General features: G+C 44.5%; 11 protein-coding genes and 1 non-coding gene across 12 annotated transcripts; 4 read left to right on the forward strand and 8 right to left on the reverse strand.

Moving 5' to 3' along the window:
- The first annotated feature begins 1 nt into the window (after position 1).
- Positions 2-551, forward strand: K450DRAFT_259438 (uncharacterized protein). Its single transcript, XM_051592002.1, has one exon. The coding sequence runs from the start codon at positions 84-86 to the stop codon at positions 396-398; it is 315 nt and encodes a 104-aa protein (XP_051440935.1). The 5' UTR covers positions 2-83; the 3' UTR covers positions 399-551.
- K450DRAFT_259439 (uncharacterized protein) lies at positions 551-1,952 on the reverse strand. The gene is made up of 2 exons (XM_051592003.1): positions 1,451-1,952; positions 551-1,382 (listed from the first exon to the last, which is right to left on the reverse strand). Exons 1-2 carry the CDS (start codon positions 1,606-1,608, stop codon positions 704-706), a joined length of 837 nt encoding a protein of 278 aa, XP_051440936.1. The 5' UTR covers positions 1,609-1,952; the 3' UTR covers positions 551-703.
- Positions 1,953-4,686: 2,734 nt separating this feature from the next.
- On the reverse strand, positions 4,687-8,098 carry K450DRAFT_259450 (uncharacterized protein). The gene has a single exon (XM_051592004.1). The coding sequence runs from the start codon at positions 7,788-7,790 to the stop codon at positions 4,761-4,763; it is 3,030 nt and encodes a 1,009-aa protein (XP_051440937.1). The 5' UTR covers positions 7,791-8,098; the 3' UTR covers positions 4,687-4,760.
- An 863-nt stretch (positions 8,099-8,961) lies between these two features.
- On the forward strand, positions 8,962-9,061 carry K450DRAFT_t101. The gene has a single exon. It is a non-coding gene; the product is annotated as a tRNA-Tyr (tRNA).
- Positions 9,062-11,987: 2,926 nt separating this feature from the next.
- K450DRAFT_275214 (uncharacterized protein) lies at positions 11,988-13,740 on the forward strand (the record flags this gene model as incomplete). Its single annotated transcript, XM_051593158.1, has 4 exons — positions 11,988-12,072; positions 12,147-12,559; positions 12,648-12,904; positions 12,975-13,740. 4 exons carry the CDS (start codon positions 11,988-11,990, stop codon positions 13,738-13,740), a joined length of 1,521 nt encoding a protein of 506 aa, XP_051440938.1.
- An 834-nt stretch (positions 13,741-14,574) lies between these two features.
- Positions 14,575-15,311, reverse strand: K450DRAFT_259469 (uncharacterized protein). The gene is made up of 2 exons (XM_051592005.1): positions 15,120-15,311; positions 14,575-14,987 (listed from the first exon to the last, which is right to left on the reverse strand). Exons 1-2 carry the CDS (start codon positions 15,224-15,226, stop codon positions 14,687-14,689), a joined length of 408 nt encoding a protein of 135 aa, XP_051440939.1. The 5' UTR covers positions 15,227-15,311; the 3' UTR covers positions 14,575-14,686.
- Positions 15,312-15,321: 10 nt separating this feature from the next.
- K450DRAFT_259473 (uncharacterized protein) lies at positions 15,322-16,971 on the reverse strand. The gene is made up of 7 exons (XM_051592006.1): positions 16,534-16,971; positions 16,299-16,465; positions 16,086-16,239; positions 15,938-16,025; positions 15,645-15,871; positions 15,500-15,576; positions 15,322-15,434 (listed from the first exon to the last, which is right to left on the reverse strand). Exons 1-7 carry the CDS (start codon positions 16,898-16,900, stop codon positions 15,333-15,335), a joined length of 1,182 nt encoding a protein of 393 aa, XP_051440940.1. The 5' UTR covers positions 16,901-16,971; the 3' UTR covers positions 15,322-15,332.
- Position 16,972: 1 nt separating this feature from the next.
- Positions 16,973-18,992, reverse strand: K450DRAFT_259483 (uncharacterized protein). Its single transcript, XM_051592007.1, has 8 exons — positions 18,518-18,992; positions 18,384-18,455; positions 18,235-18,318; positions 18,117-18,151; positions 17,983-18,044; positions 17,767-17,922; positions 17,607-17,711; positions 16,973-17,445 (listed from the first exon to the last, which is right to left on the reverse strand). The coding sequence occupies exons 1-8, from the start codon at positions 18,680-18,682 to the stop codon at positions 17,342-17,344; spliced, it is 783 nt and encodes a 260-aa protein (XP_051440941.1). The 5' UTR covers positions 18,683-18,992; the 3' UTR covers positions 16,973-17,341.
- A 472-nt stretch (positions 18,993-19,464) lies between these two features.
- K450DRAFT_259486 (uncharacterized protein) lies at positions 19,465-20,774 on the reverse strand. Its single transcript, XM_051592008.1, has 5 exons — positions 20,561-20,774; positions 20,393-20,469; positions 19,982-20,317; positions 19,794-19,914; positions 19,465-19,731 (listed from the first exon to the last, which is right to left on the reverse strand). Exons 1-5 carry the CDS (start codon positions 20,751-20,753, stop codon positions 19,658-19,660), a joined length of 801 nt encoding a protein of 266 aa, XP_051440942.1. The 5' UTR covers positions 20,754-20,774; the 3' UTR covers positions 19,465-19,657.
- Positions 20,775-20,815: 41 nt separating this feature from the next.
- On the reverse strand, positions 20,816-22,966 carry K450DRAFT_259491 (uncharacterized protein). Its single transcript, XM_051592009.1, has 3 exons — positions 22,396-22,966; positions 22,005-22,302; positions 20,816-21,930 (listed from the first exon to the last, which is right to left on the reverse strand). The coding sequence occupies exons 1-3, from the start codon at positions 22,917-22,919 to the stop codon at positions 20,896-20,898; spliced, it is 1,857 nt and encodes a 618-aa protein (XP_051440943.1). The 5' UTR covers positions 22,920-22,966; the 3' UTR covers positions 20,816-20,895.
- A 455-nt stretch (positions 22,967-23,421) lies between these two features.
- Positions 23,422-24,435, forward strand: K450DRAFT_259496 (uncharacterized protein; the record flags this gene model as incomplete). The annotated part of the gene is made up of 3 exons (XM_051592010.1): positions 23,422-23,755; positions 23,831-23,950; positions 24,425-24,435. The coding sequence occupies exons 1-3, from the start codon at positions 23,449-23,451 to the stop codon at positions 24,433-24,435; spliced, it is 438 nt and encodes a 145-aa protein (XP_051440944.1). The 5' UTR covers positions 23,422-23,448.
- K450DRAFT_259503 (uncharacterized protein) lies at positions 24,419-26,311 on the reverse strand. The gene is made up of 9 exons (XM_051592011.1): positions 26,204-26,311; positions 26,046-26,126; positions 25,927-25,977; positions 25,631-25,854; positions 25,421-25,525; positions 25,202-25,342; positions 24,990-25,136; positions 24,818-24,904; positions 24,419-24,747 (listed from the first exon to the last, which is right to left on the reverse strand). Exons 1-9 carry the CDS (start codon positions 26,226-26,228, stop codon positions 24,568-24,570), a joined length of 1,041 nt encoding a protein of 346 aa, XP_051440945.1. The 5' UTR covers positions 26,229-26,311; the 3' UTR covers positions 24,419-24,567.

A 26,311-nucleotide genomic window follows, 5' to 3' on the forward strand; every position in this document is an offset into this window, starting at 1 on the left:
TTTTTTCCATCTCGCGTAGATGTGTTAATGCACTCATTCGTTCGTTGCTGTACGGATGGTCTGGTATCTATCAGCTGCCGGCGATGTGTAGAGTTTTTTTTTTTTCTTTTTTTTTTAAGTGGCCGCACCTGTCGCCGCTAAGTCCTTTACCGCTCATGAGGCTTTATTGCCAACCGCTCCTTGTAAGTTCTCGCCTGCTGCTGAAGTCAAATTCATTCTGCCCCAGTTCTTTCAGGTATGACAGTACAGGCTCGTCTCTAATATTTAATTCCCACAAGTTGCTGTCTGCGTCACTTTTTAGCGACTTTGACCCAAAAGTTTGTTCTTCGCCCTATCATCCGCAATGTTTCTCAACGGGATCGAAAACAACCAACTCAACTGCAGTAATCCACCCATAGCCATGCTGACAACAGCCCTACCTTGCACCAATGGCCTCGTCTTCGATGCTTTCCCATTTCTAAGATGATCTAGTTGTTCTGATACATACAGTTCTGTAAGCGAAACATGTTGAATAGGTTTATGTCGAAAGTAGAATGAAAGAACCATTGTGAGGAGTTCCCCAGTTTGTCAATGGATGGAGGTACAAACGGAGTACAAAGAGGAGAAAAAAAAATGATGCCAATAATGTGAATAGGGTTTGCTGTCAAAAATTATACAATGAAGGGTCAAAAAACATGGAGGAAACGAGCAAAAATCCCCAGACTTATTGGTTGGCGAGAATCTGTTGTCGGTAGGATCGAACGTAATTGTTGCCTACACCGCCTATTCCAAAGGCTGGGGCGATTCTGCCCACTCTGGCTAAAACACTTTTAACGTACTCTCTTCGGATAAGTGAGAAGCGCTGGCCTGGCGTAGAGGATGCATTGTTGTACAGATCAAGTCCAAGTAAATGAAGTGGAGTACTTAAGACTTGCATGATAGCTGGACATGCGAGTTGACTTATGGTGTCGCTTGCCTTGGTACTTTTTAATATGCCTTCGGTTTGGATCCATTGAGACACGATGGGGGGAGCATTGAAACTTGCAGCGATGGTGAGAGAGTCTCTTGCGGCAAACAGAAGATATGATAGGGCGGGTAATGGCTTTGTAGCAACTGTACCAAACATTCTAGTGAAAGCTCTATCCTTGTATATGCATGCAGACATATTGACCGCAGTTGTACCGACGAACTTTGCAGCCGAGGTCTGAGTCTTGTCCCGGCTGAGGTGCTCACAGCTTGTATCAATGACATTAGCGGTCAGGTAGGTACTAAAGTAAATGGCATAGACCAGACGGAATTGCCTAGTAGTAATAAATTTGAAAGGTTGGGAAAAAAAAGTAGCGAAGCCTTGCTTGAGGCCTTGCACTAGAGGAGTTTTGCCGTTGGTGTTCTCGATAATGGACCTGTCAAGATACCGTATTTAGCTTATGCCGGAGCATTAATTGATTTCACCCATAGCATGAACTGTTACCTATCGACAATAGCAATAAAAGGAGACACGGCGAAAGATGATGATCCAGCAGCAACCATATCCACACTGAATAACTTCACCAAAGTAGTGAGAGAATTCTCCGTGGTAGCCGCCGATTCCAATGACGGTTGAGACAATTTTGACTGTGGCATGGCCATTGAGAATGGTGAGAGGGAATAAAAAGTGAGCCTTCTTCAGGCACTACTGGCTTGTTTACGAGGGTTTATATGTACGAGCACAGGACCAAAGACGCCAGGCATAAGTTTAAACCTGTAGACGTGAGAATCACCCCGCCCTATGAAAGAGGGAATTTTTTGGTTTTGTTGCCTTGTATGAGTCAAAACGCTGGTTGGCCATTTCATTGGTCTACGGTATTCAAAATCTTCAACGGCCTGACTTCGGTTCTTTTCATCATCGAGTTCCTACGTCTTGTCGACTATTTCTTCAAAATCCTGTGGTTTCAAAAGGGGGATCAAGCCATGCCAGTACCAAACAATCTCCATTCCCGGAAAGGTGCCAGGCCCTCAATCGGGTGGCATGAATGGGTAGATTGTTCACTTTGAAACACCGCCCAGCGAATGCTGCCAGCCCATACCTCAACGTATGGGTACCATTTCTCAATGCCATGGTTCCAACCCCCAACAAAATCTATATGGCTTTTATCTATCAATACTAGCATAAGGAGATCAGCCATAAAAAAAAGACTATCATGGGCAGAACTTTGATCTAGCTTGTAGAACATCGGGTTCCCATCGTAACTGCCCGGATCAAATGTAGCCAGTCGGGTAGATACGTTCATTATAGCCTTGTGCGCTGCATTGCGCTACACATCAGCTTCTTGTGGATCAGCTCTCACCCTTCATTTAGAGCTCGGATGTACGCCCCATCCACGTTTGGTAGAACGTCCATGTTTGGAAATGATGATGGGCGACAGGCCAACAAATTTACTGAGTGGGAGACACAAAGGCAGGCCCTTATTGTAAATCAGTTCATGTCGGGTCATGTCGTTTACTGTGTTCCGTTGGGTTGCGAAACGTGTACTAGTGACCCCATATGTATGGGATGTCACGAATGTGGCTCATGCAATCAGACCAAGCGGATTCATTGGCAAATGCGAACCTGCGAACACTACAATTGTGTTCCAGCAATAATTTTGACCACAAAAATTTGCTTCAATTGCTTGCGGGAGACATTGATCCAATTCGTATGTCAAAGTATACATGAGTATTAGGTTCTCGGCAGCATGGACGTTGTGCTTGCTTGGGAGGGCTTTGAATGGAACATTGTGGGGTACGAACTCAGCAGAGGCTAATTCATGAGAGTGAGATATTTCCGACACGCACTATTTTATTTCTCCTCAAGCACTCTGCGTTGGTCTATCGTATCGGTATAGTTGATTCTAAATCGCTCCCAATGACAGGTTAATAATGCTCCGTACCCTTCACAATAGGTCTACAGGTATATTCATCAAAAAAGTTGACTCTATGCGGATAATTTTATCGGGACGGGCAAATATGCCACGTTCAAACAATGTACCCAATTTCGTTATCTGGAAGTTGGGGGCACGGGAGTGGCCGTGCAAAATAATCCATGCTTCCGTTTCTGACCGATGAGTACGGCTAATATTTCAGAGCCTTTCACTGCCTTGGATGTGACATTCGCCATCTTGGTCGTGACCATGGGTACATGCCAGACTTCCGGGAGTGAAGCAAGGCCTACGAAATAAATGGGGACCGCTTCCCGCAAGCCTAAATTTCCTTCCCGCGGTCCTCTCACACCCAAAAATTAAAAAAGAAAAACGTTGAGTAAAATCCTAAAAATAAATATTAACCCATGAATTTTGTAGGAGATGGTGTATCTCTTCGTCACGACCTGGCCGTGTACGATGGATAAGTAGCTGATAATAAAGGTTGATGTTGAGAAATGCTTTGAAACGGGATGTTCCACCTCTCCAACTCTTGACATTTTACATCCTGATACACTGCGGTGCAATATTCGGCTGTACGTAGGAGGAGACGTTGGTCATAAAGAAAAGTTGGAAGAAACTAGCGAAAAGTGATATAAGTAGACCATCGCTGGCGGTATGAGATGGAATTATCTTGGAAATAAAAGGTACCACGAATATAAATGTATGCTTTACATATCAGAGGGTGTGTATTGATACGATTGACATGAACTTGTATTTTTACCTGTGGAAGGTTTTTACACGTTCTTTATCGTTATGTTACCAGACAACGGTTCAATTACATGGTCATCCAAGCTGCACCTCTGCTTTCTATTTTTCTTTGTCGAGAGATCAGTCATCTTACCGATTACTCTGTTCATACCCTATCGAAGGTCAATATTCTCATTTCATTTTGCCACTTTGGTACTGAATTTGCATGACCAGTCTTGATATACGAAGAACTCGAATATAGCTCTTTCATTGCAAAAGCTCAAAGATGGAACGGAAGCCGAGGCACACCATTGAAGTAAAACATTCCAAGTAACTCATATCGAAAGAACCGTTTATTGATACTGTAATTAAGAAAATATAAAGTTCGTGCATAGAAATCTCGGCATTTTTCTAAATTCTGATTTTTAGGCTACCTTTAACATTCTTTAAATCTTTTATTTTTTTCACCATTGTGCTTTAGGTGATCAAGAGTTGAGATTACGTGATTGATAAACTGATGGGCATACTTCACTTGTGTGTAAAGTTTTTTATAGACAAGCTGAGGTACTGCAAAAACTGTTTCAAGTTGAGATAAATCGAAATGAATACGCCTTCCATACATTTTATTTTATTTTTTCCAAGAATTTATATTTTAGCGTTTTTGCTTTCATCGATATATATTTAATTATTCTCCAGTTCCAAAATTTCTTTCTTGTATATATGTCAAGATGTTCATATGGGTAAGATTGGCTCTTCAACGTAATCTCGTATGCAATGCTAACATGTCACTTAAAATGCAAAGAAAAGGAATACGCACTCGCCTTGTTTCATTTGGCGTTTGGTAGAAGTATAATTATTTTATAGCTCAGCCAGTTCAGAGCAGTATTGATAACTCGGCATTAAACTATCCTACCATATAATGATGATTATGCGCTGCCTTAGGAAATGAGATAGGATTTATACCAGAGGATTATCATTTCCTGAAGACATGTCCTTCTACGAACACAATGCCCCACGTTTGATGACCGTCGCCTGCGAGCCAGTTTAGCCCAGCCACTGTTTGAAATCTACAGATGTTACAGTAAGCAATAAGAAAATGAAGAAATAACCAGTCTCTTCCTCAACTTACTTACTTACCTCGATTAAATTAGATATTCAAATTTGTATCTGAGCATCCAGTGCATTAGCACGCTTCATCGGCCCGACCAATGGAGTCTGGTTCACAGTCGACGATGATACCCAACCAGCCCGCTTTACGTGAAATTTGTCAATCATTTCTGGTACGCCGTCAGCTTTCTCCTCATCTGTAAGCACCTCTGACAATCCTACCAATCGATGATCAGCTTTCGAAACCACTGCGTGATGGGTGCGCAAGTCAGTAGCAGTATACCGTATCTCTTGAGAGAGCCCGTCTGCCAAGCCGTTGACCAACACCTTCCTGATACCAAGCTCCCTGTATACACCTTTACCAAACGTGGTAGTCCCAACTACGTGACACATGTCTGGTTGCCTGATGACAATCCAACACACGGCTCTGCTCTCAACGGTTGCAACTTGTAGATACATGACACTTTTTGCATCTATTAGGATATCTTGTTCTGATGCCAATAGCGAATGAGCTTCCTTGATGGCGCGCAGATTTGGTTCAAGCTCTGTCGCACGGATAAATAGACTACGCCGCCAGACCATTGTTTCAGCAATTTCTTCTTGCACAAGAGATGGCCGGCTGCCGCCAACTCGCGGTAGCCAGCACAATGATTTATCAGCACTGGGTGCATACTGCAATAGTCCGTAGGTGCTGATACCAGATAAACATGCATACATTGTTTTCTCCACATCGGCTTTCCTAACAGCCCCAAGTAATCCACCGAGAGCAATAGTCGAATCTTCTTCAATAAAAGACACTGAGCCGTGAAACCATGACAAAGCTTCTCCAAATGTGCGAAATTTGCGTCGTTTGTTGGACACGGTGGTTAGTTGATTGCGGGAGTAGCTCATGAGGATGTTACTTACGGCAGCCTCAGCTCTGGTCCAAATGCGTGAAGACCAAGCTGAGTTGTTCACGTGCCTTCTGTGCACATAGGGATCAATGATGACCGTCGCATTCGCATGCCAATACACGTTAATCATGTCAAAGTATGCAGCACGATCTTGATTGGGCTTCCAACACATGAAGTCAACCCACAGCATGGTTATTCCAAACTTTTTGCATTTTTCCATCAGTCCCTCCACCTGTGTGCGTACATATCCTATCTCAGATCGTGAATATGATACTGCAATGTACCGCAAGTCATGTGCCCAAGGTATAAATTTGTTGTTGAGTACATCGTATAGCTGCAGACCAGGATTTTTGACTCTCTCTTCACTCCAAGTAAGAGGAGGTGCCTGCATACCAATTGGTACATTCTCCAGTTGGTCTTTTGTGAGGTTGTAGGCGGTAAAGCCACGAGCACGTATGGCTGCTAATGCACGCGCAATGCCCAGCCTAAAACACCCTGGTATCTTGAGCTTGATTTCTGTCTCGCTGACCACTGCTTCCTCAATGAACAAAGCCACCAAGCATTGTGAATATCCGGCCTTGTACATATTTTTGGCCAGTACAGCAGTATCACCCGTGGAGGTTAGCCTAATCGTATCAGCCTCAAATGATAATTCCAGGTCAGATAAGAACATGTCAAGCACGACAATTGGCGGTTGGTAAACGGCTGGCTGCGAGAACCACTTGATAGCATCTGCAAAGCTTGTATCAAAAGACAGTGTAAAGGGAGAAGCCTTGGTTCTCTTGTGTATCCTGCTAATGGCAAGAAGAAGTAGGTTGGTCATTCTGGCTATAGTGTCGTTGCCATCACGAACGCCCTTGATGTGAAGCACATGACCTGGGTGACATTCACCTTTACCAGGAGATATATCTGGCACTGACAGCAACATATATTGCGCAAGTATATCTAGGTTTCCAATATCGTGTGGGACGCATGATCGTACAACACTGTCTAGTGTAATGGCAATGATGAACAAAGCGGTCGAATGTGCGGCCTTGCAAGTAGTAGCATGTAGCATGGCGGAGAGCACATACTCAATCCTGACTGCATAGTGCACGTTGGAAAGCCTTGTTGAGTAAGTACTGCTAAATATGTTCACCAATTCAAAAAAATTGACTTCTCTAGCAGCAGCACTAGGAGCATTAGCAGATAAGCTAGCCAGCTTGAGATTGTCGGGGCTGAGTCCCTCAATCAAAGCAGGTACTTCCAGCCTGTATTGAAACTTCTGTTCATCAAACCACAAGTATGAATGTTTGCTTACTTTCGTAAAATCTTGTGGCGTAGCACTTGTGTGTAGATCAATCAAGGCTTGCGCCACCTTAGGAAGACCGATGTCATAGCCTATATCTTGAATTAATTTAGTCAGCTCGTCATTAAGAGCATCGCTTCCTTTGGCGTCTGTCCCGTAAAATATTATCAACATTTTGCAAATGACCATGAAAGGAACGCTAAGTATACTGAAACTCGCACTGATGATTGCCATTATGAAAGAAATGTCATCCCATATGGTCCATCCAGCATCCACTAGATTGCAATACATTAATGGCATCATTAAGATCTGATTTTTGGTGTAGTCTCTAGCTCTACCGGATTTTCCTAACGGAAATATTTTGATATGATCCTTGGCGCAGCTTCTACCTCTACTGCATAGTCCAAAAAAGTAGTAAAGCCCTTCAAAGAATTGAAAAAACGAGTGAAGGAGTCCTTTGGTTTGGTGTAGGGAAAGCTCTGGTCCAAGTGATGCATCACGTCCGATTGAGTAAGCTGCACACTTTATATCGCTTAGCACTTGCTTGTATTGACAGTTGGCTGCACATTCCGGCGAGCAACCTGCGCATGTACCATTTGTGAGCTCACAATGGCATTCAATATCCGGGATGTCCCCTTCGTCCACAGTACGCGCTTCTGACGTATCGTCGTTCTCGACTCCATCATCGGCCGCAGAGCTATAGCTCGCAGAACCTGCACTGCCATTATGCGCAACGCCTACGGAGAAGAGCAAGAAGCTGCTGCGATTGCCGCAGTATGTGACGTCAGCAAACCTCTGCTCTGGGTTAGATACTGCGGGGATGAGGTTTTCGACTCCATGAGCAGCATTGTCACTACAGTAGGGCAAACCTTCGTTTAGACTTATTGAGTAGTACATTAGTGCTTGCGTTCGAAGGCAATGAAGATTTGTCGTTATATATGTAGTTGTAGACACAAAGAAAATTTTTGACAGTAGTATGTATGCGCAGTAATGGGATGGTTCCGTTTATTTCGTAGTTACTCAGGGTTTATATGCTGTTTCATTTTTGTTACCCCTGATTAGTGAACCCCCTCTTGGTGACTCACTGTTGATTTATATTTCTCGATCTGGCGAACCCTCCTTCCAAGTGGTTTGTACAGTTTAATGCTCTACTGGCATTCGGTCGAGAAAATCATAAACCAGAGGATTGAATGTTTGAATGCGAGCTAAATAAAGTGTAAGTGTTTGCATGCATGTCTGTTAAACCGCTCTAAAAATTGACATTCTACAAACTGTTCTGTCATCGCTGGTGACTTGCCCCGTATTCTCTATTGAGCCGTCAAGAATTTCTATCGTACACCTAAGCCACGCCCAAGCTACGCCTTCAGTCACATGTACCAACGCATGGCAACAAACAGTAGATATAAATCATAAAGTTGATACGGAGGCTTTCTAACTGTGATTTTTAATTCATCAATTCTGTATTGCGCCGAGTTGCCAGGAGAGATAAATGAACATGAACTTCACATAAGAGATGTAGAAATATCGCAAATGCATGCAGAAGTTACTGAACAAAATAACATGCTACATTCAAAAGTCTCTAGAAGTCAAAACAATAAAAATCCGGGATGTTCAAAAATATCCATGGCATATGATCAAAAATGGGTGCGTATGCATAGGACGTAAATCAAGTGCAAAAATGCAGCTTCATCTGTGGATGTCTCTAACTGGATTCCAAACATGTATCAAATGACTTTCAACTTTTCATGACAGGGAGCTAGGTAGCGGATGGATCTAATAAGATAGAGAAAAGAAACAAAGGTAGCTTGGGAGAGCAATAGACAATGAACCGGACTGAAACAGTTCAATGAATAAGAAATAAAGGTGACACAAAGGGATAATAAGCCAACTGCTATATTAAGAACCTAAAGTTTAAGTAAGAGAAAGAAGTGTGTATTTTATTGAATGAAACTCCATTCCTAATAAATGATTTCCGGAAGATAGTCACGGAAGGTGCTTAAGGTCTATTGGGTGTTCAAGAGAGTCAACTGAGAGAAGTGTCTCTCAGCTGCCTCTCATTCAGTTGAAACCGATCTTAGCTCAGTTGGTAGAGCGGGAGACTGTAGTGAGCCCCCAAAAAGGGTTAAATTGTCATCTCTAGGTCGCTAGTTCGAATCTGGCAGATCGGAATTTTTTTTTGCCCAGTTGCAAAACCCCAAGCTAAATTTTTTTCCCTCTTTTATTTTCTGAGCTAGAAGATACAGATTGCTTTGGAGTAATTAATCCATTTTTATTCGATGGGTTTTCAAGCTACAACCATCACTTTAATTTTTTTTGACACGTACTGATCCATCTTCTCCATCCGTCATGACATGCTGACGCAACATTACATAAATGGCCCATTCTGCCAAAACGGTTCGCACGGCTAACCTTTTGAATTGGATCGGTACGGAATACATACCTAATCGATGAGCGGGCGGTATTTCCTATATAGACATATCTTACCGACTTGAAAGGAGTGGCCAGTAGTTCCACAATGTGGCAGCAATCTGATCGCCAAGGCTGAGCCCATCTGAACGTGAAAATCCACCATGCTCGTTGCCGAGAAGGGAAATTGCTGTGCTGCTCGGCATAGCAGCACGTTTAGGCATGTTAGCAACGAAAAATTTTCTCAGCGCTTCAAATCTGAAACTAATTGCGGTTTTGTTAGAAAAAAAAAAACCAGGTACGCAACTTCAACTCATAACACAATGTTTATAACAAATGTTTGCATAGAATGTAAACATTTACGAGAAATTTTTTATTTCATTTCTGTAGACGAAACATCATAAAAAATGACATGAGGGTGGCGTAAAACGTCAGGTTGATCGGGAGGAGAGCGTTAAGGGGCAGAGTCAATCTATTCGGCAACGGTCCAGGTAATGTCGACAACACCAGTGTTGAGGTCAGCGAGTTTCTTGAAGGCAGCTTGAGTGAGATCGATGGAACCTTCCTTGCATTCAGGGCAAGCGTCGTTGATTTTGACGATGACGCTCTTGCTACCAGAGGTGACCTTGACCTTCTTACCACACCAGGAGCTCTTGGAGGACATGTCACCGTATTGAGGGGCGTTCAAAGCACCAATGAGTTCATCGTTGTCTTCATCAGGGCCACAGGCACCTTGAGAACCACCTTCGGAAGCGGGGATGAACCAGGTACCCTTACCAGAGTACTTCTTTCCGCTGCTGGAGCTAGAGCTAGAGCTGGAGCTGGAGCTGGCATCAGAGCTCTTGTGGTGGTGCTTGTGGTGCTTGTGTTTGCTACGCTTGTCAATGGGGGCAGCCATGACGGATGTGGCAACCATGGCCAAAACGAGGAGAGAGGCAGAGAGTTTCATATTTGAAGATCAAATGAAGATATGTAAAGAATGGGATGTAATGGGGGTGCGCAGCACAGAACTGTTGAAGGAACTTGGAATGGATGGGAGAAGAAGCGTTTAGAGTATGAGAAAAGGAAATCGACCAGCGAAAGGCTTTCAGATTGCTCTAAAGAGAATGTAATTTACAGATAGAAGAAAAAATTCGCTAAAGGCACTTGGGTTAGAGTATATATACTATTTTATTTTTCGCCTGGGTTGACCAACAAGGGATAATCAATATTGGAAGCCAGCTACATATTAAAACTCGAGGATGGGCTCCAGTTCATCAATAAACACCATTCAGGAAAGAGCTTCCCTTCATGGGTCATCATTTGACCTCAGCACAAAACATAAAGAATTCCAAGATGGTTCCATTCAGTAATTGATTCATGGACCATCCATAGTTCTCTTCTATCCCTGGCTCATGATGATCTTATTACTGCTCGATGCCATGTGTCAATCTGCAAGATAATATTGCATGCTGCAAAGTCCATCACTTACACATCACAAGATCAACGTGGAATACCTTGGTGAGGAGGCTCCTTCCCATCATGAAGTGTTTGTTTGTGCGCCTCGTCGTTGCCTTTCAAAAAGTAATTAAGAAAGTCGGACTGCCCTGTAACTTTGACGTCCCGAATCCCTAATTGGTAAAATCTCTTTCTGGGATCCCAGTTTGAACCTTGATTGAAGGACCGGCCGGGTCCAGAACCACACGTTTGCTATAGGCGCCAAACATTTTTTTTTTATCGGATGAGCGAAAAGCAGAAGAAGTGTGCTCACTTTGCGTCATCATCATCAAGAAATCGATATCGACGAAGGAAGTCTGTCATGGTTATAATTTACCTTGATTTGGATGTTTTCTAACCATGCCATGCGACACAACCGATATCCACACTCCACTTGTACACCTGTCCTACGCATCATATGCCTTCTCAAACGGCCAGTGCGCTATGAGACAAGTCGTATGTAAAATTTTTTATGTTATTGCTTCACCGCTGGGCACAGACGGCAGCAGAAGATAGCTAAAGAGGTGGAACGTACCTCTGCACTTGGTGCAAGCCACGGATTGCAAGGGTACTTTCCATAACGGCTCATACTTACGAAGGTCGCACCAGCGAGCACCACTTTGTTTGGGTGCTGGCATCGAAATTTCATTTCCATGGGATGTCAACCTCTACTAGCCTGACCAAAAGGCTGTTCTGAAAAGAAGCAGTAGAACAAAGAGAAGGAAAGGAGGAAAGAAAAAGAAAACACGCATTGTCCCAATAATGTTGAAATTTTGCCCAAGGTCGTGGCGGGTTTTCGCATTTGATTTATAAAGCAGATATGATTAATACATTGCTGGAACATTGCGCAGGTCTATGCACGCACAATCAAGTTTTCACATTATGACATACAAACAAATGGTATGGGACACACCCTTTAAGGCATTCAAATTACGGCAGGTTCAAAGGGAAGTACATATGGGGACCAGTCCGCCCCACAGACAGGCGGGTTTAATTGAACGCTGCGTAGTGCCCCAGACAAAGCGCAATGTTATGTTTCTTCTTGTTCAGAAACCAACCCTCAAGGCAAATCAATGGGTGTTCTTCAACCTGACACATGCTAGACGATAATTTTGCTAGGTGGGTCGGCTATTCAAAATGACTCGTCCAGCTCAATCATCCATCTCATTTAAAATCCAACATCCTACCATAGCAGTATAGCCCAACAGTGCAATGAACAAGGCCAAGATGATCTTCAAGGAAGTCATTCCTAGAACACCTCTTATTGTTGGGACAATAGTGAAGCATTACACACGAGGTAAGTGAGATGAAACCCCATCTGATATCATTGCCGCCAATAAAGACATCTGACACCAACACGCTACTGTTTAGGCCCGCCTGCCGAAGAGTGGACTCTGAAGCAGCACTTGACTGTCAACCTAGTGAAAGATTTGGTGGGAAAGATGCGTAATTACACAGTAGAGGATATTCAAAAGATCAATCAGCGTCCTACTCCGCTGCCACCAGGCTTCAAATCAATTCCATTCACCATACCCAGTGAATATCGGGAAAGAGCATTAGAGAAACTGGCTCCTTTATTGGAGCCTTTTAAGACGGAGATTGGGTGGGATTGGCAGCAAGACCAATGTGATCCCATTACGGGCGAATGGATTATTCCCGAAGACTTGATGAATGACCAAGATACACCCGATATCGACATCCCTACACTCCTGTACTTTCCTGGTGGAGCTTATCACATCTGTTCTATTCAAACGCATCGGTTTCTCACCAGTAGAGCTGCAAAGGTAAGGTGGTTGTCGTTGGAGGGTTGGTGGTCAATGTCACCTGGTGAAAATTAAAAAAATTTTTTTCTTCCAATGTCTCGCTGAGCAGCATGGAAAATGCAAGACGTTTGCTATTAATTACCGGCTAGCTCCCCAACATCCTTTCCCGGCTGCTGTCATTGATTCTTTGGCAGCATACTTGTATCTTACTGACCCACCGGCAGATGCAGGATTCAATGCTATCGATGTTTCCAAGATAGTGATGGGTGGTGATTCTGCCGGCGGCGGTCTTGTCATGGCCACAGCTTTAGCTATTCGAGATCTTCAGTTACCCGCGCCAGCCGGCGTGGTGGCATTGTCTCCATGGTAGGTGAATTAAATGAATTGGGGGCCTTCATGGGTTCTCCTAAGCTAACGATCAACCATGCTTGCCCAGGCTGGACTTGACCCATTCACTGCCCAGTATTTTCAATTCTATCGACACGGATTATCTACCGAAAGCTGGTTTTGATTATTTGGATTCACCTGCTTTGGACTTCAGTAAATTGCCACAAGAGAGAACCACTTTCCCCGATGCTCTGGATATCGCTAGCGAAAACCCGACTGACACGGCCCAAGAGCCTGAGATCATTACAAAGACAGAAACCATCAATGATCAAGTGGTGGAAAAAAAGCACGTCAAGCGCATTCAACTTTATGCTCCTAATGAAGCCCTTATGGTGCCATACGTATCTCCTGTGTTCGATCCTCTTGGTCTACAAGGACTTCCGCCGTTGTTAATCGAATCCGGAGGTGCTGAGCGGTTGCACGACGAAGCTGTGTACGCTGCCCACTCAGCTTCACAGCAAGCCCCTGCCACAGCCATGAATGCGTGTCAACCTACCAAGGTCACGATCAACGTCTATGAAGGCCAGCCCCATGTGTTCCAAATGTTCGTCGACCTACAAGTTTCCAAGCAATCTTTTGAAACCATTGGATCCTTCATTCAGCATGTCACCGGTGGCGAACAGGACGCTCAGCATCGATTTGAAAAACAGTTTGAACGATTCAGTATTAACGGAAAAGGCCAAAGTGTCGATCTGACGGCAACGGAGTTTTCCACAGAAACATGGGCTGAATGGAAGAAGTTGCTTGCTAATCCTAGCGTCGAGCAACGCATGGAGGAAGCTAAACAATATGGCATTAAAGTCAAGGGTGTTTAGTGCCTATAGAGGAGAACGCAAGCTTGACTCATCGAAATATGCAGACAATTGGTTCCCCTTGTTCATCTCGTTGATATTTGTACATATGAACGCATGGATTGAAAGATATCGCTTGCGTGCCTTCTAAATAATTTCTTTACAATAATAGCTTCTATCACCATTCTAAACCTTCCAATGCGAGGGCTCTTAATAAAAGACTGAGAGGCTCAGCTCGATACCTTCCTTCTCCAGACACTCTGATTCCAACGTCATCCGGTATATCATCTGTATCGAGTTTCTCGTCTGTCATGGCCCGTTGGTCGTAATAATTAAGTTCATCCAAGTCGCCTATCATCATTGCATCCACATCCACATCCACCAACAGTTCATCTTCTGCGTTCTTGTCGTTTGCGTCTGATTCATTTGCTTGGTCGTCTACTCCACTGTCACTGAGATCATTTTTGTCGGTACCCGATGAAGAAGAGGGTACGGTGGCTGCTTGTGATGACGGTCCAAACGGCTGTGATTGCTGACGATTGCGACTTGTGGCATGACTAGCAGGAACACTGGGGTCCAACAAATTATCCAGCAGATCTGAATGGAGCAAGATTTAGCTTCTCGTCCTATGACAAGGTTAAAAGAGGTCGGCCACTCACCATTCTTTCTTTTACGATAGTACTCTTCTTTGTACTTCTCTTTCTTTTCCTTGAGATCTTTGATCTCCCGCTCTTCCTCTGTCATCATCTCTGGATTAAGAAACTTGAGTTTCAAAGATGGATGCTTTCTAAACGAGACAGAGCCACCCCACAGCCAGTGTGGTAGTGAAGTTGGAATAGTGATGTCAAGGTTGTGGAACTTTTCGACAAATTCAAACACCTCGGGAGATATTACGTTGGACCGCAGATACCTGTTGGGGGCAAGGCGTGATCAGAGAAGAGACGGCTGTCAAAGTACTCGCGATGGATACTTACCGGAGGTATTCCCCCATAGCGCTGGAGGTGTTCCACATCTCGAGTTTGCGCAAACACCCCACGACCAGGCCAATGACATCCGACCCGTCTAGGCAGTGAATGTAGATAGGCAAGTTGGTAGGGTCAATAATGGTTTGGATGGCGACGATGGTGCGTGTGTAAGTGAGGGGTATATTATCTTCTTTCATCTTGTCGACTTTCAAATGGATCATAGTTATGTCTTGTTCGTTACAAAACTGCTGTATTTCTTCGGGAAGCGGGTCGGGAGTGAGCGAAAGCAGCGTTTTGAGGTGCAGGCTGTATCATGATGAAACGAGACGAGACGTGGCGAGACGAAACGTTGAGAAGGTGTGATCAGAACAAAAAAGTCGGTTGTCAGCAATCGAATGACTCATGCCCGCCCTTCCAATGTCAATGATACCAACTAACCGTTTTATGAATCGCAGATTTCGTAGCTTGGGAAAGCCGCCCCGAAATACATTGTCCTCCACAGCAGCAAAGCGGAATGGCGGTATCAGTGGAGGTAATCCAGGCATGTTTGAGTCAGAGGTGCAAGATTTTTATTACTATGTGGGAAAAGCAGAGGAGAGGGTAAATGAACAAGATGGGGGGGGTGCTTGAAAAAAATATGAGAGAGAAATTCTAAAAGTTGAGATGCGATCGATGAGTGGCATTGTAGCTGTCTAGCATGTCCCAAAATCCAGACACTACGGCCTTGTCCATGTGTCGCTTATGGCGATGAATCTGAAAATAGGAAGAGTGTTTAGAAGCTGTCTGTTAGAGGCGATGGGTACGGCGATATTACTTACATTCATCTGAGTTACAGCCCAGTCTTTAGCAGGGCCCTGGAGTGTGTCGGTCTGCCATTTGGGATACACGCCTTTGACTATCATGCAAATTCAGTTAGCGGCTTGCTGGCTGGTACCAACATGTCATCTGTAGCGCGTCTCTTACCATTGCTGAAAAGCTCGAGGGGTTTCTCCCATTTCCAGCCTTTAAACTGCCATTGTTGACCTGCAACAAATACGCAGACCACACGATCCCAATCGTTTTGTCGAAAGTTGACAGCTGAATCAACCACATGGTATGGCACTACTTGTCCATTCGCCTTTCGTCGTTCAATGGTCACTCTCTCTGGCTTCTTCATGCCTTGGTCTCGCATGACTTGAGAGTCAACAAACCTATATGCCACAAGGAGTAAGATACATTGAATACACGTCGGGTCATGGACGGGCGGTATAACTCACTCTTGGCCTTCTAAAAATTGTTTGATATTGAACAACGTTAACATGGCAGTGGGAGCAGCCGGAACGATCATGATAGGAATCTTGGATTCTAGAGTAAAAGACATTATTACAAGGTCAATAGACATGGAGGCAGATCAAACGTACATACCTCGACCCATTGGCTTTGATTTGCCTTTCACGACCGCCTGTCCAGCCTTGCTTGGTTGAGTAGCTGGCTTTGCCGCAGAAGAAGCAGCGGCTTTAGTTGCATCTGCCTTTCCGCTAAGTATATTGGCCACCGTCATAGGCAACTTTTCAAAATTCTACCACCAAAATGAGATGAGGGTTTACGACAAAAATCCATGCCATGACATCCACCAACCTTGATGCCACGCAAAATTGTGATCTTGGTCTTGATTTGCCGTTCTTGAGCAAGTACGCTCTTTACAAAATCGACATTATCACTGTCTTTGGCAGTTGGAGCTATCTTGACTCGCTTTGCGCCTTCCACTTTTCCCTGTTCCACCACATCGCCAGCAGGTCGTTTTTCTGTAGGGGAGCGACACAGGTTAGAGATAATGGAACGTGACAATACATCAGCGAAAGCCGTCAAGTACCTCCTGAAGGCTCAACAACGTTGGCTACGCTATCGACTTTGCCGGTCAAGTAATCTAATGCTTTTCTTCTGTCAATGATGGCTACATTTTCGATAGATTTGTCTCTGCATTCTCGGATATAAGTGGAGTTGTCAAGCTCGCTGTTGAGAAAAAGGAAGATCAAAGTGTCCAGACTGTAGAATTCAGATTGTGAACTGGACTTTTTGAAATTCGTCTGCGTGTTTCGTGGTAACTCTACATCTCCCAAAACAATCACGCTGGCATCAGCCACCGAGCGAACCACCTGATTGTTACTGTCCTTGAGCTCGACTGGTCGGTTGTTGCGGATGCTGTCTCGCAACAGAGCTAGAGGTGAAGCAGTTGCCATGTTGGAGCCAAAGTTGAATAGTCAAGTCAGTTCAGTCCGCACTGTGATGACTTGCCTCATCGGAGCATCAAAACCGAAGCTGTCCCCCCCCCGCAACAGCGACAGTCTAAGCCACCAATGGCCTGCTCCACGCGAAACTTCATATTTTGCCCAAACCAATTTTTTTTTTTTTAAAAAAAAAGAAAGGGTGATTAGCATCATTGTTTATAGATGACATTTATATTTTTATAGCCATGGTAAATAGCGACAGTGAAGGCTTGCACCCAAGGAGCCGAAACGGTTGGTTACAGGAGTATGCTTGATATTCATCACCATTCATTTCATTGCCGAAAAGGATTATTGTTAGTATTTGCTGTGTAGGATGGGACAGGGTCAAGGTCAATGAGATTGCCAGTGTTTCCACCAGAAGGTGGAAGACTGGAAGGTAGTGGCTCTGCATATTCAACTCGTGGTGACCCGGACGCTATGGAAGAAGAATCGTACTCGGTGTGCGGTAATTCCAAATGATCTCGATTTGGATTGGTCGGTGGTGCAACGGGTGGTGTCTCGACATTATCAGATGGTGGTTCATAGATCGGTGGTGGTTCATCTGGTAACATATCTCTACTTGTATCTTCCAGTGTTCCCTCTAAGCCCTCGCTAACAATTCGATAGCGCTCCTCGTCCAAATTACGCTTCGTCACTGTCACCAGTTGACCAAGATTACGATGACACCCCTCGATATACCGAATGTATTGGCGAACCCACGATAAGGCTCTACCCAAGTTAGTACCGGTCACGGTGAGCATTTGATAAGTCTGTTGAATTTGTGCTGGGGAGGAGTTAATGCGCTGTTGTGGTACATCTTCCATACTTTCACAACCAACCTTGCATGATCATATCCATAACCACGTTGTCAAACATCATGTTAATTAAGTAATTGCCTTGGATAACATTGAGCGATCCAGGATGAGGTATTTCAGGAACCTGTGTGCGAGCTGCATCCAGATGTTGTTGAGCCATCATGGATATTGACCTTGCGTCTGCATAAAAATAAAATGATTAGCTTCATATGAGTATATTACAACATCATCAATACATACGGGTAAGAGCTTGATACTCCATCATATCCAGCACTGGTTCACGGGTGAACATGTCATATGAACTGTAATTAAAGGCGACCATTATTTCTTGCAAGCACCTTGCTAGCAGCGCTTGTGACTTTTCCAGCTCGGACCTACAGCGGCGAAATCGTTGCAAGTCCCGCGCAGCCTGGGAGATTGAAAGAGCATAGCATGGTCAGGGAATCAACACTGCGGAACGCCGGTACTAGCTCAAATGTCCCACCGACTTACCGTTTGATACTGCTGATTCAAGTTAGCGTAATCAGTTGACAATTTCTCTTCTGCTCGGAATTGAGCATGATACCCATCAAATATCTAAACACGACGAAAATGTTAATCCCTGTTTGATGGCTCGTATGCCACAAGTCATGAAACATTACATCTTCATATAACTGGTTCAAAGAATCCCTCAGGCGCTCAATTTCGTCTTTCGATACTTGTGTACGATCTCTCTAAAAACATACGATCAGTACTTGCACAAACAACAATAACAACTGTGGCCGTGAACACATACAAGCATGAGGGCTTGGTTGAGTTCTTCCGTGAGGCGTTCAACTTGCAATGCACAGGCCTTTTCTCGTTCAAAAGCCATATGGTATTCTTGTTCTTCCTTGGCAGCGGTGGCTTTCATTTTGCCGGTCATCGAAGCCTTCACACTCTTGAAACTCACTCGCTTCATCTTGCGAGTATCTTCGTATTCCTTCCGACTATCCAACGCATTAGCAGAAAAAAAGATGTTGCGAGTGGCATCAAACCGTTACCTACGTTATCTTTTTGAGCTCCTCAAGGTCTTTGTTGAGTTTCTCCACCACTTTGGTCAGCCGGTCTTTTTCAGCGCTGGCTTTTCGGTACTGGCTGTCGACCCATTGCAGTTCCTGAATTCGAGCGTTGAGTTCTCGAAATTGTCCTTCCCGCTGGTGCAATCTCTGTGCGAAATCCGTCATGGTTGAAGGATGGAGGGAAAAGCTGGACCAGAGCCACACAAAACCAGGCGCTGCCTTATCGGAGGGAAACCGCTTTTTTCGGTTCATATCCCGGTGACGTCACGCTCATTGTTTCAATTCATTCTGTTTCATGAAATTGAGGAAGGTAGGTTTAGAACCGTATTGAGCACGGGAAGGGGAGGGTAAAGCGTAAAAAGAAGTTCTGGCCTAGCAACGTCGGGTAGAGTGGCATAGACCCCCACACGGCACGGCACGGCACGGCATGGTGTCATTTTTCTATATTACAGCTTTTATCCTATCGAGCCATCCTACCTTTCAACCCAATGCACCAAAGTAGAAATACCGTCGAGTACATCCTTTCTGTAAAGGCCATTGTTTAACTAAAGTGCTAATCCATTATGGTTAAGCTTCAAGCTCCGCCGAAGGGGTCCAAGCCGTGGCCACTCCGCCAACCACTTCGCAGCTAATAGGGTCACCATGAAACATGGTGTTCTGGGATTAAGAAGGCATTTAGGTAGTGGGTACGTGCAAGTGTTACGTTACAAGATAGTGCACTACACAATGGAGCTTCTAAAAACGGAAGGAAGAAAGCTTCCATGCCGTAGAACAGATGCCTGCTCGTACAGAGAATGCCAACATCGATCTATGTATGAAGCTTTTCTGCAAGTGTTTTATTTTTTCTTACACATTTCATCCCACCCAAATTTCTTCTACAACTCATTACCAACAGTAACCCAATAATCTCGTAAATTGTTTTTTCGGCCAAAGATCTCTAGATATCGGCCTAAAATGGGACAAGTTTGGTTATGACAGGTGTATCACTGAGCGACAATATCCACAACGTACCATTAGGAACAAGCTCTTCGATCATCTCATACAACTCTTCAGGTTTTTGACTCTGACCACGTCGTTCTGAAAAGATCACATCTGATCCAACCGAATGCCTGCATCCCGGTGGGTCTTCTCCCTACGCAAAGGAACACCAACACATGAGTTCATCCATCTACTGACAAGGTACCAACGAGATTTTTTACCTTCTTGCCAACCAGACAGGTTTCTTTAGCGTGCTGCAGATAGTATCCGTGACCCTTGGCCATACGTCGATTGACGGTCTGCTTGACCCACGTTATATCGTCGACGTACTTGTAACCCCATTTTTCCATCAACTCGAATGCCTTTGCATACTTGTTGTTGATGACCCATATGAAGATGAATCCGTTCTTGGACAGTTTGGGAATAGGGATCTCCTCAATGCAGACGTCAGGGAGTTGTTGGTATGCAATGGCTACACCACGGGTGGGGGCGTGTGTGGCAAGCTGCCATGGCGGATCGGCCAAGATGACATCGAACTGTGTTTCTGCTGCCAGTGCCTATATCCGTGGGGACGAGTTAAAACCCTAGCAACGGGGAGACAATGGAAAAAAACCCTTTCTGCAATAACTTACATCCCAGTCAAAGTTCATGACGTTGGCTTTTATGGGCACGCACCATTGTGGTGCCTCGAACTCTTCCATATCAATCTCTGTAAGGGAGAGGGGGTTAGACAAAGTGGTTTCAGTTGCGATGCGTCGATGGTTGATCCATTCGAAACGCATGCATGCGCCGTAACTTACCTTCATCGTCTTCTTCTTTAGGCGCTGGATTGATTTGAGATTCAAGTTTGGCAATTTCGGTGGTGAGGGCATCTAGCTGGGCCTTCAATTTGGTCTCTTCTTGTAACAAAGCCTTCAGACTAGAATCTGTGACATTGTCAAGGGCAAAGTCATCAGCATCGACTGATATTGGTGTATCCTCGCGTGAGGACATTATGAAAAAGAATGAAAGAAAACGCGTCTTAACGAAACTCAAAAAATTACACACAAAAAAAATATAAAAAAATCCGGGTGAGCGCGCGTCTTTAAATTTTTATGACAAATTTTATATTACAGGAGGGGAAAAGGTGTGAATATTACAAGGAGAGCATACGAGGAAAGTCTATCAGACAAAGGACGGAAACAAAAAGCAATAGAATACTGTGGTTTGGTAGAGTGGCTGCTGCGGATTTGACCGTGGTCAAGGTGGTTTGGTCAGGCGTAGTGACGTGAGGAGGGGTACAGATATTTCTTTGTTTGATATCCTCCGTAGTGGTGATGGAATAGTTGTTGTTGGAAAGGACCGTCGAGTAGCCCATGGTGTCCAGCACATGTAGTATACCCGGACCTATCGCGCTTCTATAGGTAACGTTGAGTGTGGTTGTGGAGTTCACTTTTTCAGTATAATTGATGGCTGGTATATTAGCATATACCGAGTCGATGATTTGTTCCAACGTAGAGCCTAGGATGGGGGTTGTCCGGAGGAGAAAATCAGGTGTTTCTTCATACATGTCGTCCACATGGGAGATGGACACACCAGGACGGAAATTGGTGAGCGTCATTTCCGTAGCGTTGGTCAAACTGCCAGATGTGAACATAGTCAGGTTGGAGTAATGCGCTTTGAGATAGCTATGGTTGCCATAAATTTGGTTGAAGCTTGTCAAATTGGGGAAATTGAAGAAAAGTGTCTTGTTGGTGTTGGCGATGTTCCATAAATAGCGAGCTTTCGCGGAAACGTCAGCAACGTTGAATTGGCGAACAAAGTTAATAATAAAGGCATCATTATTTTTAGCGCAAAACTGCTGTAGGTCAACCACCAAATCAGCCAAGGAGTTTGGTTCTTGATCTCCATTACCAGGGTCGAAGGCGGCAAGGAACTTATCAAAGATCATGGTGGGTTGGAAGCCATAAATGAAGGAGGCTCCGGTGGACGTGTCTGTGTAAGCGTTCGGTGTCGGGGTGAGAAGTTGCAGTTGCTGAGGCTGGAACATGTCTTCCACCAGGGCATGATAGGGCGATGAGTCAGCATAAAAGAAGGCTCCCCATGAGCTGATGAAACCCATTCCATGCAACAATTCGTGTAGGATGACGTATTCCATGTCAACTTGATTGTATCTGATGTCTGGGTCGCCCTAAGAAAGCAAGCAAATGGGAAGGTTTCAATATCCGCTGAACTCTAAGGCAAAAAACTAAATTGCCTGCTTACCTGGAACCAAAAGTGCCCACCTGCAGGCACACCGGTACCATTCCAACCATCGTCTTTGGCAGTACCCAAGTCAATGGTTGACATATAAGCATCATGATTCAACTCGATGGAGATATCCTCGGCTGACCAGTTTGTTGTGTTATAGGGAGCGAGTTGTTTGGCCAACGATTGTGGGTATAAGTAATTGGGGTCTACACCTCCGACATTAGGCAGTGTAAATTGTGATGTGGGTGCACCCCAGCCCAACGTTGAGTTTGAACAAGTGTTATCACAAAAACTGTAATAGGAAACCTCGATGCTATTACGTTGAAGAAAAGGATGAGGTGAGCAGGCAGAAAGTCAGTAAAAAAAAAAAGTAGTATCCTTGCCAAGCAAAGTTAACATCACTCACGTCAATTTGCTTTTCAAGCGAACCACCTGGGCAAGCTTGTAAGCTGCGGCCCCTAATGCATTGCCAACCTTTTTACAAAAGGTAGTATCTATGTTGCAATATAAGACAACCTCAAGATGCGAGTCTACAGCCTGAGTGTAGTTCGCAGTGGAGTTGGAGGACAGCGCAGTTGAAATGGTAGCTGGAGAATTTCCAGTGTCATGGTTAGTGGCAGTCGTAGTGGCTGTGGTGGCCGTTGAAGAAACCGAAGAAACGTTGGCGACGGTTGTGGCCGATGGTTTGGTGGAATCTATGGGTACTGCTGCGCCATTGTCTCCTGGTACAACGATGAGTACATTGGGATGAAGGGCAGCATTAATGTGGTAGTTAGGTTGCCTACTTCGTTTTTTTAAATGGACGGCCGGTAGGTAATGTGTGGAACGTTGAGCCGAGTGCACAAGATCATATCTCTGTACTTGTGCATCAATCGTTATAATATTGCAAAGTAATAGTAGCAACAGCAGCTGTAAGCAGCTGCTTTGCATGAGAGCCAGTTTAAATAGGAATGGGGAAGGAGAAGAAAAACTTGTGGCCTGTGGAAATTTCTGTCAAAACGTTTTCTGTACACTCCACGAGCTAAGGGAAATCATTGGTCCGGCTTGGTTCTCAGCTGAGACGAATGTTTTCGATTCACACCAATAAATCACTGATATCATCATCGTAGCTTACGAGAAAGAAGTGCCTTCATAAAGAGATACTACACTGAGAAATTCATGGTTATGGTTCAGTATCGACCTTGGTTGCCATATATCGGTACGAAAGTTTCCATAGACTTCGACAGCCCTCTCCCCCTTTTCTCTATTCTGTTCTATTCAACTCACTCCTTTTCACGTTCATTCATCGTAAACGATAGAATGAAGGTAGAGTGAATGTAGACATGTATATACTTTGGCGACCTACAAAAAGTCGATGTGTGTGGTGGGCTACGAAGGGCAGAGAAAAAATAATCAGCGTTTTTCAATCTCCTCAATTTTTTCAACAGGCAACAGCAAACACTTTTTTTTTTTTTGGTTCATGGATTCCATCATGGAGCCTAACAAAGCAGCCCATGATTTGGCGCAAGTCAGAAAGCTTATCGAGGGAATGAACGCCCTGGTCAACAGTAGCCAGTCTCACCTTCAACAACAGCAACAAAAAGCTGAACCGGCCGAGCCTAGCATTCCCGTCACTACGGAATCCTCGCCCCAGTCGACCATGACCTCCATGCCAGACACTTCTAACCCACTTTACAATATGTCGCAACTCACCACCCCTCTTAATGCCATCATAGTCGAGGTTAACCACCTTGTATTCAACCGCACTCTTTTTTTCTCACTAACACGTAAGGTTACTTTGACGTACCTTTCGGCGCGCGGTCACATTGTTTCCACTCACACCATATTTGTTTTTGTTACAGCTGATGCTACCATCGAGCCCTTGATAACTTGGCTGCGACTTTCCTTTGACGACCCCAATATCTCAGGCATGGTGTTGCAGTACAAAGGCCAAGATTCTTTGTGGAAATGCTTATTAAATCGTAAGTGTACCTTTCCAGCCTGCGTGGGTAAACAATGGATGCTGATTTGAACCCCTTTTTGACAGGTGATGATTCTCTTCGACGAGTGCTTAAGCAAACTCTCAAAGCTAATTTGATTCTGCAACTACGAGTTCCAAGAGAGCAGGATCTCTTGAGTGTAAGTATAAATACATGGCGAACCGCCTTCCGAGCATAAACTAACAATAGATCTGTTCAGTCTGGATATACCGATAAGCGATTGCTCATGCTCACCACCAAGCCGTAGTGTTTTATCCATCCGACGGCGATTCCAATGTACTTTTAGTTGATTTTTTTTCATGTCCTACATACATTTTCTTCCTTTCCTATATTTCTCAAGGCGAACAATGTTGAGTTTGTTCAAACCAAACCAAAAATTTTCTGGCAAAGCAAAATGGGCATTTTACTTCAAACACAAATCAATCTGCACTTAGAAGAATGTATTTTTTGTAAAAGAGAAGAAGTAAAGATGTTGTCTTTTATAACACGCAGAACCACATCACTCCCACTTTGGCATGCAACAAAACTATATTGCTTTATGTATTCATTCTACACATTTTCCGTAGTGAAGCAAACATGACATGACCACCTGGGGCTTTTTATGCAGCGGGGCGTCGTCTGCCAGGTGCTGCAGGTCGTTTGAAGCCGCCAGGAGTTTGTCCAAGCATCTGAATACGCTCGCCCACCACGCTTCCGGTGGGTGTACTGGCGTTGGAGCTGCCAACCACTTCTTCCTTGAGGTACTCTTCGGTAAGGTCCGCAGGATCACTTGTCTCGAGCTGCCACCGAGCAATGAGACGGTTAGAACCGAGATCGCAGTGTGGCGGACGGATACAGACATGTCCTTACCTTTTTAACCACCTTTAAATTTGCTTCCGCTTCTGCTGTAGCGATGGCTCCGCCTCGGCTGCACGAATACAACATCTTTTCACGGAGCTTGGATGCCGGTGGGCATGTGTAAATAAATACTAGAAACTGGGTTGAGTACAATATCAAGTTCAAAAAGTGCGAGAGACTATACCTCACCTAAGGATGCGTCAGTATTGCCATGTTCGAAAGCGTAAAACGTAAAGCGTGGTGAATCGGCAGGAATGGTTTTGGCAAGGTCACCTGCTGCCACAGTAGAAGCATTGTCCAATTGGATGGTTTCGTTCTCCTTCTCCAAGCGCTAAGCAGTAACGAAATCAATTGCCTAGTTCCAGTATAGGGTGTTGGTTTCAACATAGTGCTTACCAGCGAGACGTAATTGTGGGATCGGCTCGATTTACCCAAATCCTCCAAAGCTGCTTGTGCTTCTTCACTGAGTGGGACGGCTACGCCAGCAGCATACGTTTTACGAACCGTAGTTCCCATATGATTTGATGATGCCTTGGACTATGCAAGGAGAAAAGAAGAATGATTAAACACATTCAACATAGGAAGATCAAAAGATGAAGCGCTGCGAGCTCTTACCTCTTGAGCCTTAATCTCGGCCAATTCTCTTTCCCTTGCCGTCAATGGTGCTTCGGCAGTTTGGTGTGACTTGTGCTTCTTGTATCCGTCCAAAGTGAATTCGCTCTGTAGAATATCAAGAAAGGGTCCCATATTAAACATGATTCTGTTGTTTCCACAATTTTGCCTGGTAGCACTTTGCCAATGTCTTTCAGATAGCTCTCAACTTACGGCTTCTGTACCCCACATGTTATCAACAAAGCGATAATCTCCAAGGTCCTTGGTCAAGCTAGCTCTCGATGAAGCGTACAGCATCTTGTCACGGACTTTTGAGTTATCAGGTACATATGCGATGAATAACCAGTTGTACTCGCCAGCCGAAGATTTCGTATCCAGGCGAACCAAGATGAAAGAGGGCTGAGAATCATCGAGATACTTTTGAAGTTCGGAAAAATCTACCCAGGATGTGCGTTAGCCATAGATAAACGGACGGACGTGGCGGGGTTGCCAAAGAATATGCATCCTACCTTCTTCGAAAGATCCGCTAGCAGGTGATTGACCGTTTTCAACCAAAGATTCTATAACCAAAATGAGAGATAATGAGGACGCTAGTGAAACGCAGGTAGCGTAAGAAGAAGACTCGTACCGTTGACGATAGAGACCCTCAAAATACGGGTTTCTCCTGAAGCGACGGCCTTAGCGAATGCGGCAGCTAATTCCTGTGAAACTATCAGTAGAGCCGAGTGTTAGCTTATAACAACGAGAAAAACAAAAAGGGCTTGGTTTATTTGCTTCACCACTTGCCTTGGATACCACTTTGGTTGGACATTGTCGATGTGCGGATGAGGAAGGAGCGATGACGCGGGGAGTCTTTCGAGAGCAGCAGCAGTCTAAGCACTGTCACAACGAGTG

This window comes from Umbelopsis ramanniana (genome assembly GCF_025399195.1).
Source record: "Umbelopsis ramanniana AG unplaced genomic scaffold K450scaffold_75, whole genome shotgun sequence".
Taxonomy (NCBI): domain Eukaryota; kingdom Fungi; phylum Mucoromycota; class Umbelopsidomycetes; order Umbelopsidales; family Umbelopsidaceae; genus Umbelopsis; species Umbelopsis ramanniana.

Bases quoted from the DNA above. Each gene is read 5' to 3' on its own strand.
- K450DRAFT_259491 (XM_051592009.1), bottom strand. From the start codon at position 22,919: ATGCAAAGCAGCTGCTTACAGCTGCTGTTGCTACTATTACTTTGCAAT. The intron at 22,303-22,395 runs GTGAGTGATGTT...TCAACGTAATAG, and splicing joins CGCTTGAAAAGCAAATTGAC to CATCGAGGTTTCCTATTACA. The intron at 21,931-22,004 runs GTAAGCAGGCAA...TTGCTTTCTTAG, and splicing joins GTGGGCACTTTTGGTTCCAG to GGCGACCCAGACATCAGATA.
- K450DRAFT_259450 (XM_051592004.1), bottom strand. From the start codon at position 7,790: ATGTACTACTCAATAAGTCTAAACGAAGGTTTGCCCTACTGTAGTGAC.
- K450DRAFT_259469 (XM_051592005.1), bottom strand. From the start codon at position 15,226: ATGCCTGGATTACCTCCACTGATACCGCCATTCCGCTTTGCTGCTGTG. The intron at 14,988-15,119 runs GTTAGTTGGTAT...ATCATGATACAG, and splicing joins AATCTGCGATTCATAAAACG to CCTGCACCTCAAAACGCTGC.
- K450DRAFT_259439 (XM_051592003.1), bottom strand. From the start codon at position 1,608: ATGGCCATGCCACAGTCAAAATTGTCTCAACCGTCATTGGAATCGGCG. The intron at 1,383-1,450 runs GTAACAGTTCAT...GTATCTTGACAG, and splicing joins TTTATTGCTATTGTCGATAG to GTCCATTATCGAGAACACCA.
- K450DRAFT_259438 (XM_051592002.1), top strand. From the start codon at position 84: ATGTGTAGAGTTTTTTTTTTTTCTTTTTTTTTTAAGTGGCCGCACCTG.
- K450DRAFT_259486 (XM_051592008.1), bottom strand. From the start codon at position 20,753: ATGTCCTCACGCGAGGATACACCAATATCAGTCGATGCTGATGACTTT. The intron at 20,318-20,392 runs GTAAGTTATTGC...CCACGGATATAG, and splicing joins TCATGAACTTTGACTGGGAT to GCACTGGCAGCAGAAACACA. The intron at 19,732-19,793 runs GTACGTTGTGGA...GTCCCATTTTAG, and splicing joins CGAAGAGCTTGTTCCTAATG to GCCGATATCTAGAGATCTTT.
- K450DRAFT_259473 (XM_051592006.1), bottom strand. From the start codon at position 16,900: ATGGCAACTGCTTCACCTCTAGCTCTGTTGCGAGACAGCATCCGCAAC. The intron at 16,240-16,298 runs GTTGGTGGATGT...TTTTGGTGGTAG, and splicing joins CAATTTTGCGTGGCATCAAG to AATTTTGAAAAGTTGCCTAT. The intron at 15,435-15,499 runs GTAAGTAATATC...TCCTATTTTCAG, and splicing joins GGGCTGTAACTCAGATGAAT to ATTCATCGCCATAAGCGACA.
- K450DRAFT_259503 (XM_051592011.1), bottom strand. From the start codon at position 26,228: ATGTCCAACCAAAGTGGTATCCAAG. The intron at 25,978-26,045 runs GTACGAGTCTTC...TTTTGGTTATAG, and splicing joins GAGGGTCTCTATCGTCAACG to AATCTTTGGTTGAAAACGGT. The intron at 25,855-25,926 runs GTAGGATGCATA...CATCCTGGGTAG, and splicing joins TAGCGGATCTTTCGAAGAAG to ATTTTTCCGAACTTCAAAAG.
- K450DRAFT_259483 (XM_051592007.1), bottom strand. From the start codon at position 18,682: ATGAAGCGAGTGAGTTTCAAGAGTGTGAAGGCTTCGATGACCGGCAAA. The intron at 18,456-18,517 runs GTATGTGTTCAC...GTATGTTTTTAG, and splicing joins TCAACCAAGCCCTCATGCTT to AGAGATCGTACACAAGTATC. The intron at 18,319-18,383 runs GTAATGTTTCAT...CGTCGTGTTTAG, and splicing joins TGAACCAGTTATATGAAGAT to ATATTTGATGGGTATCATGC.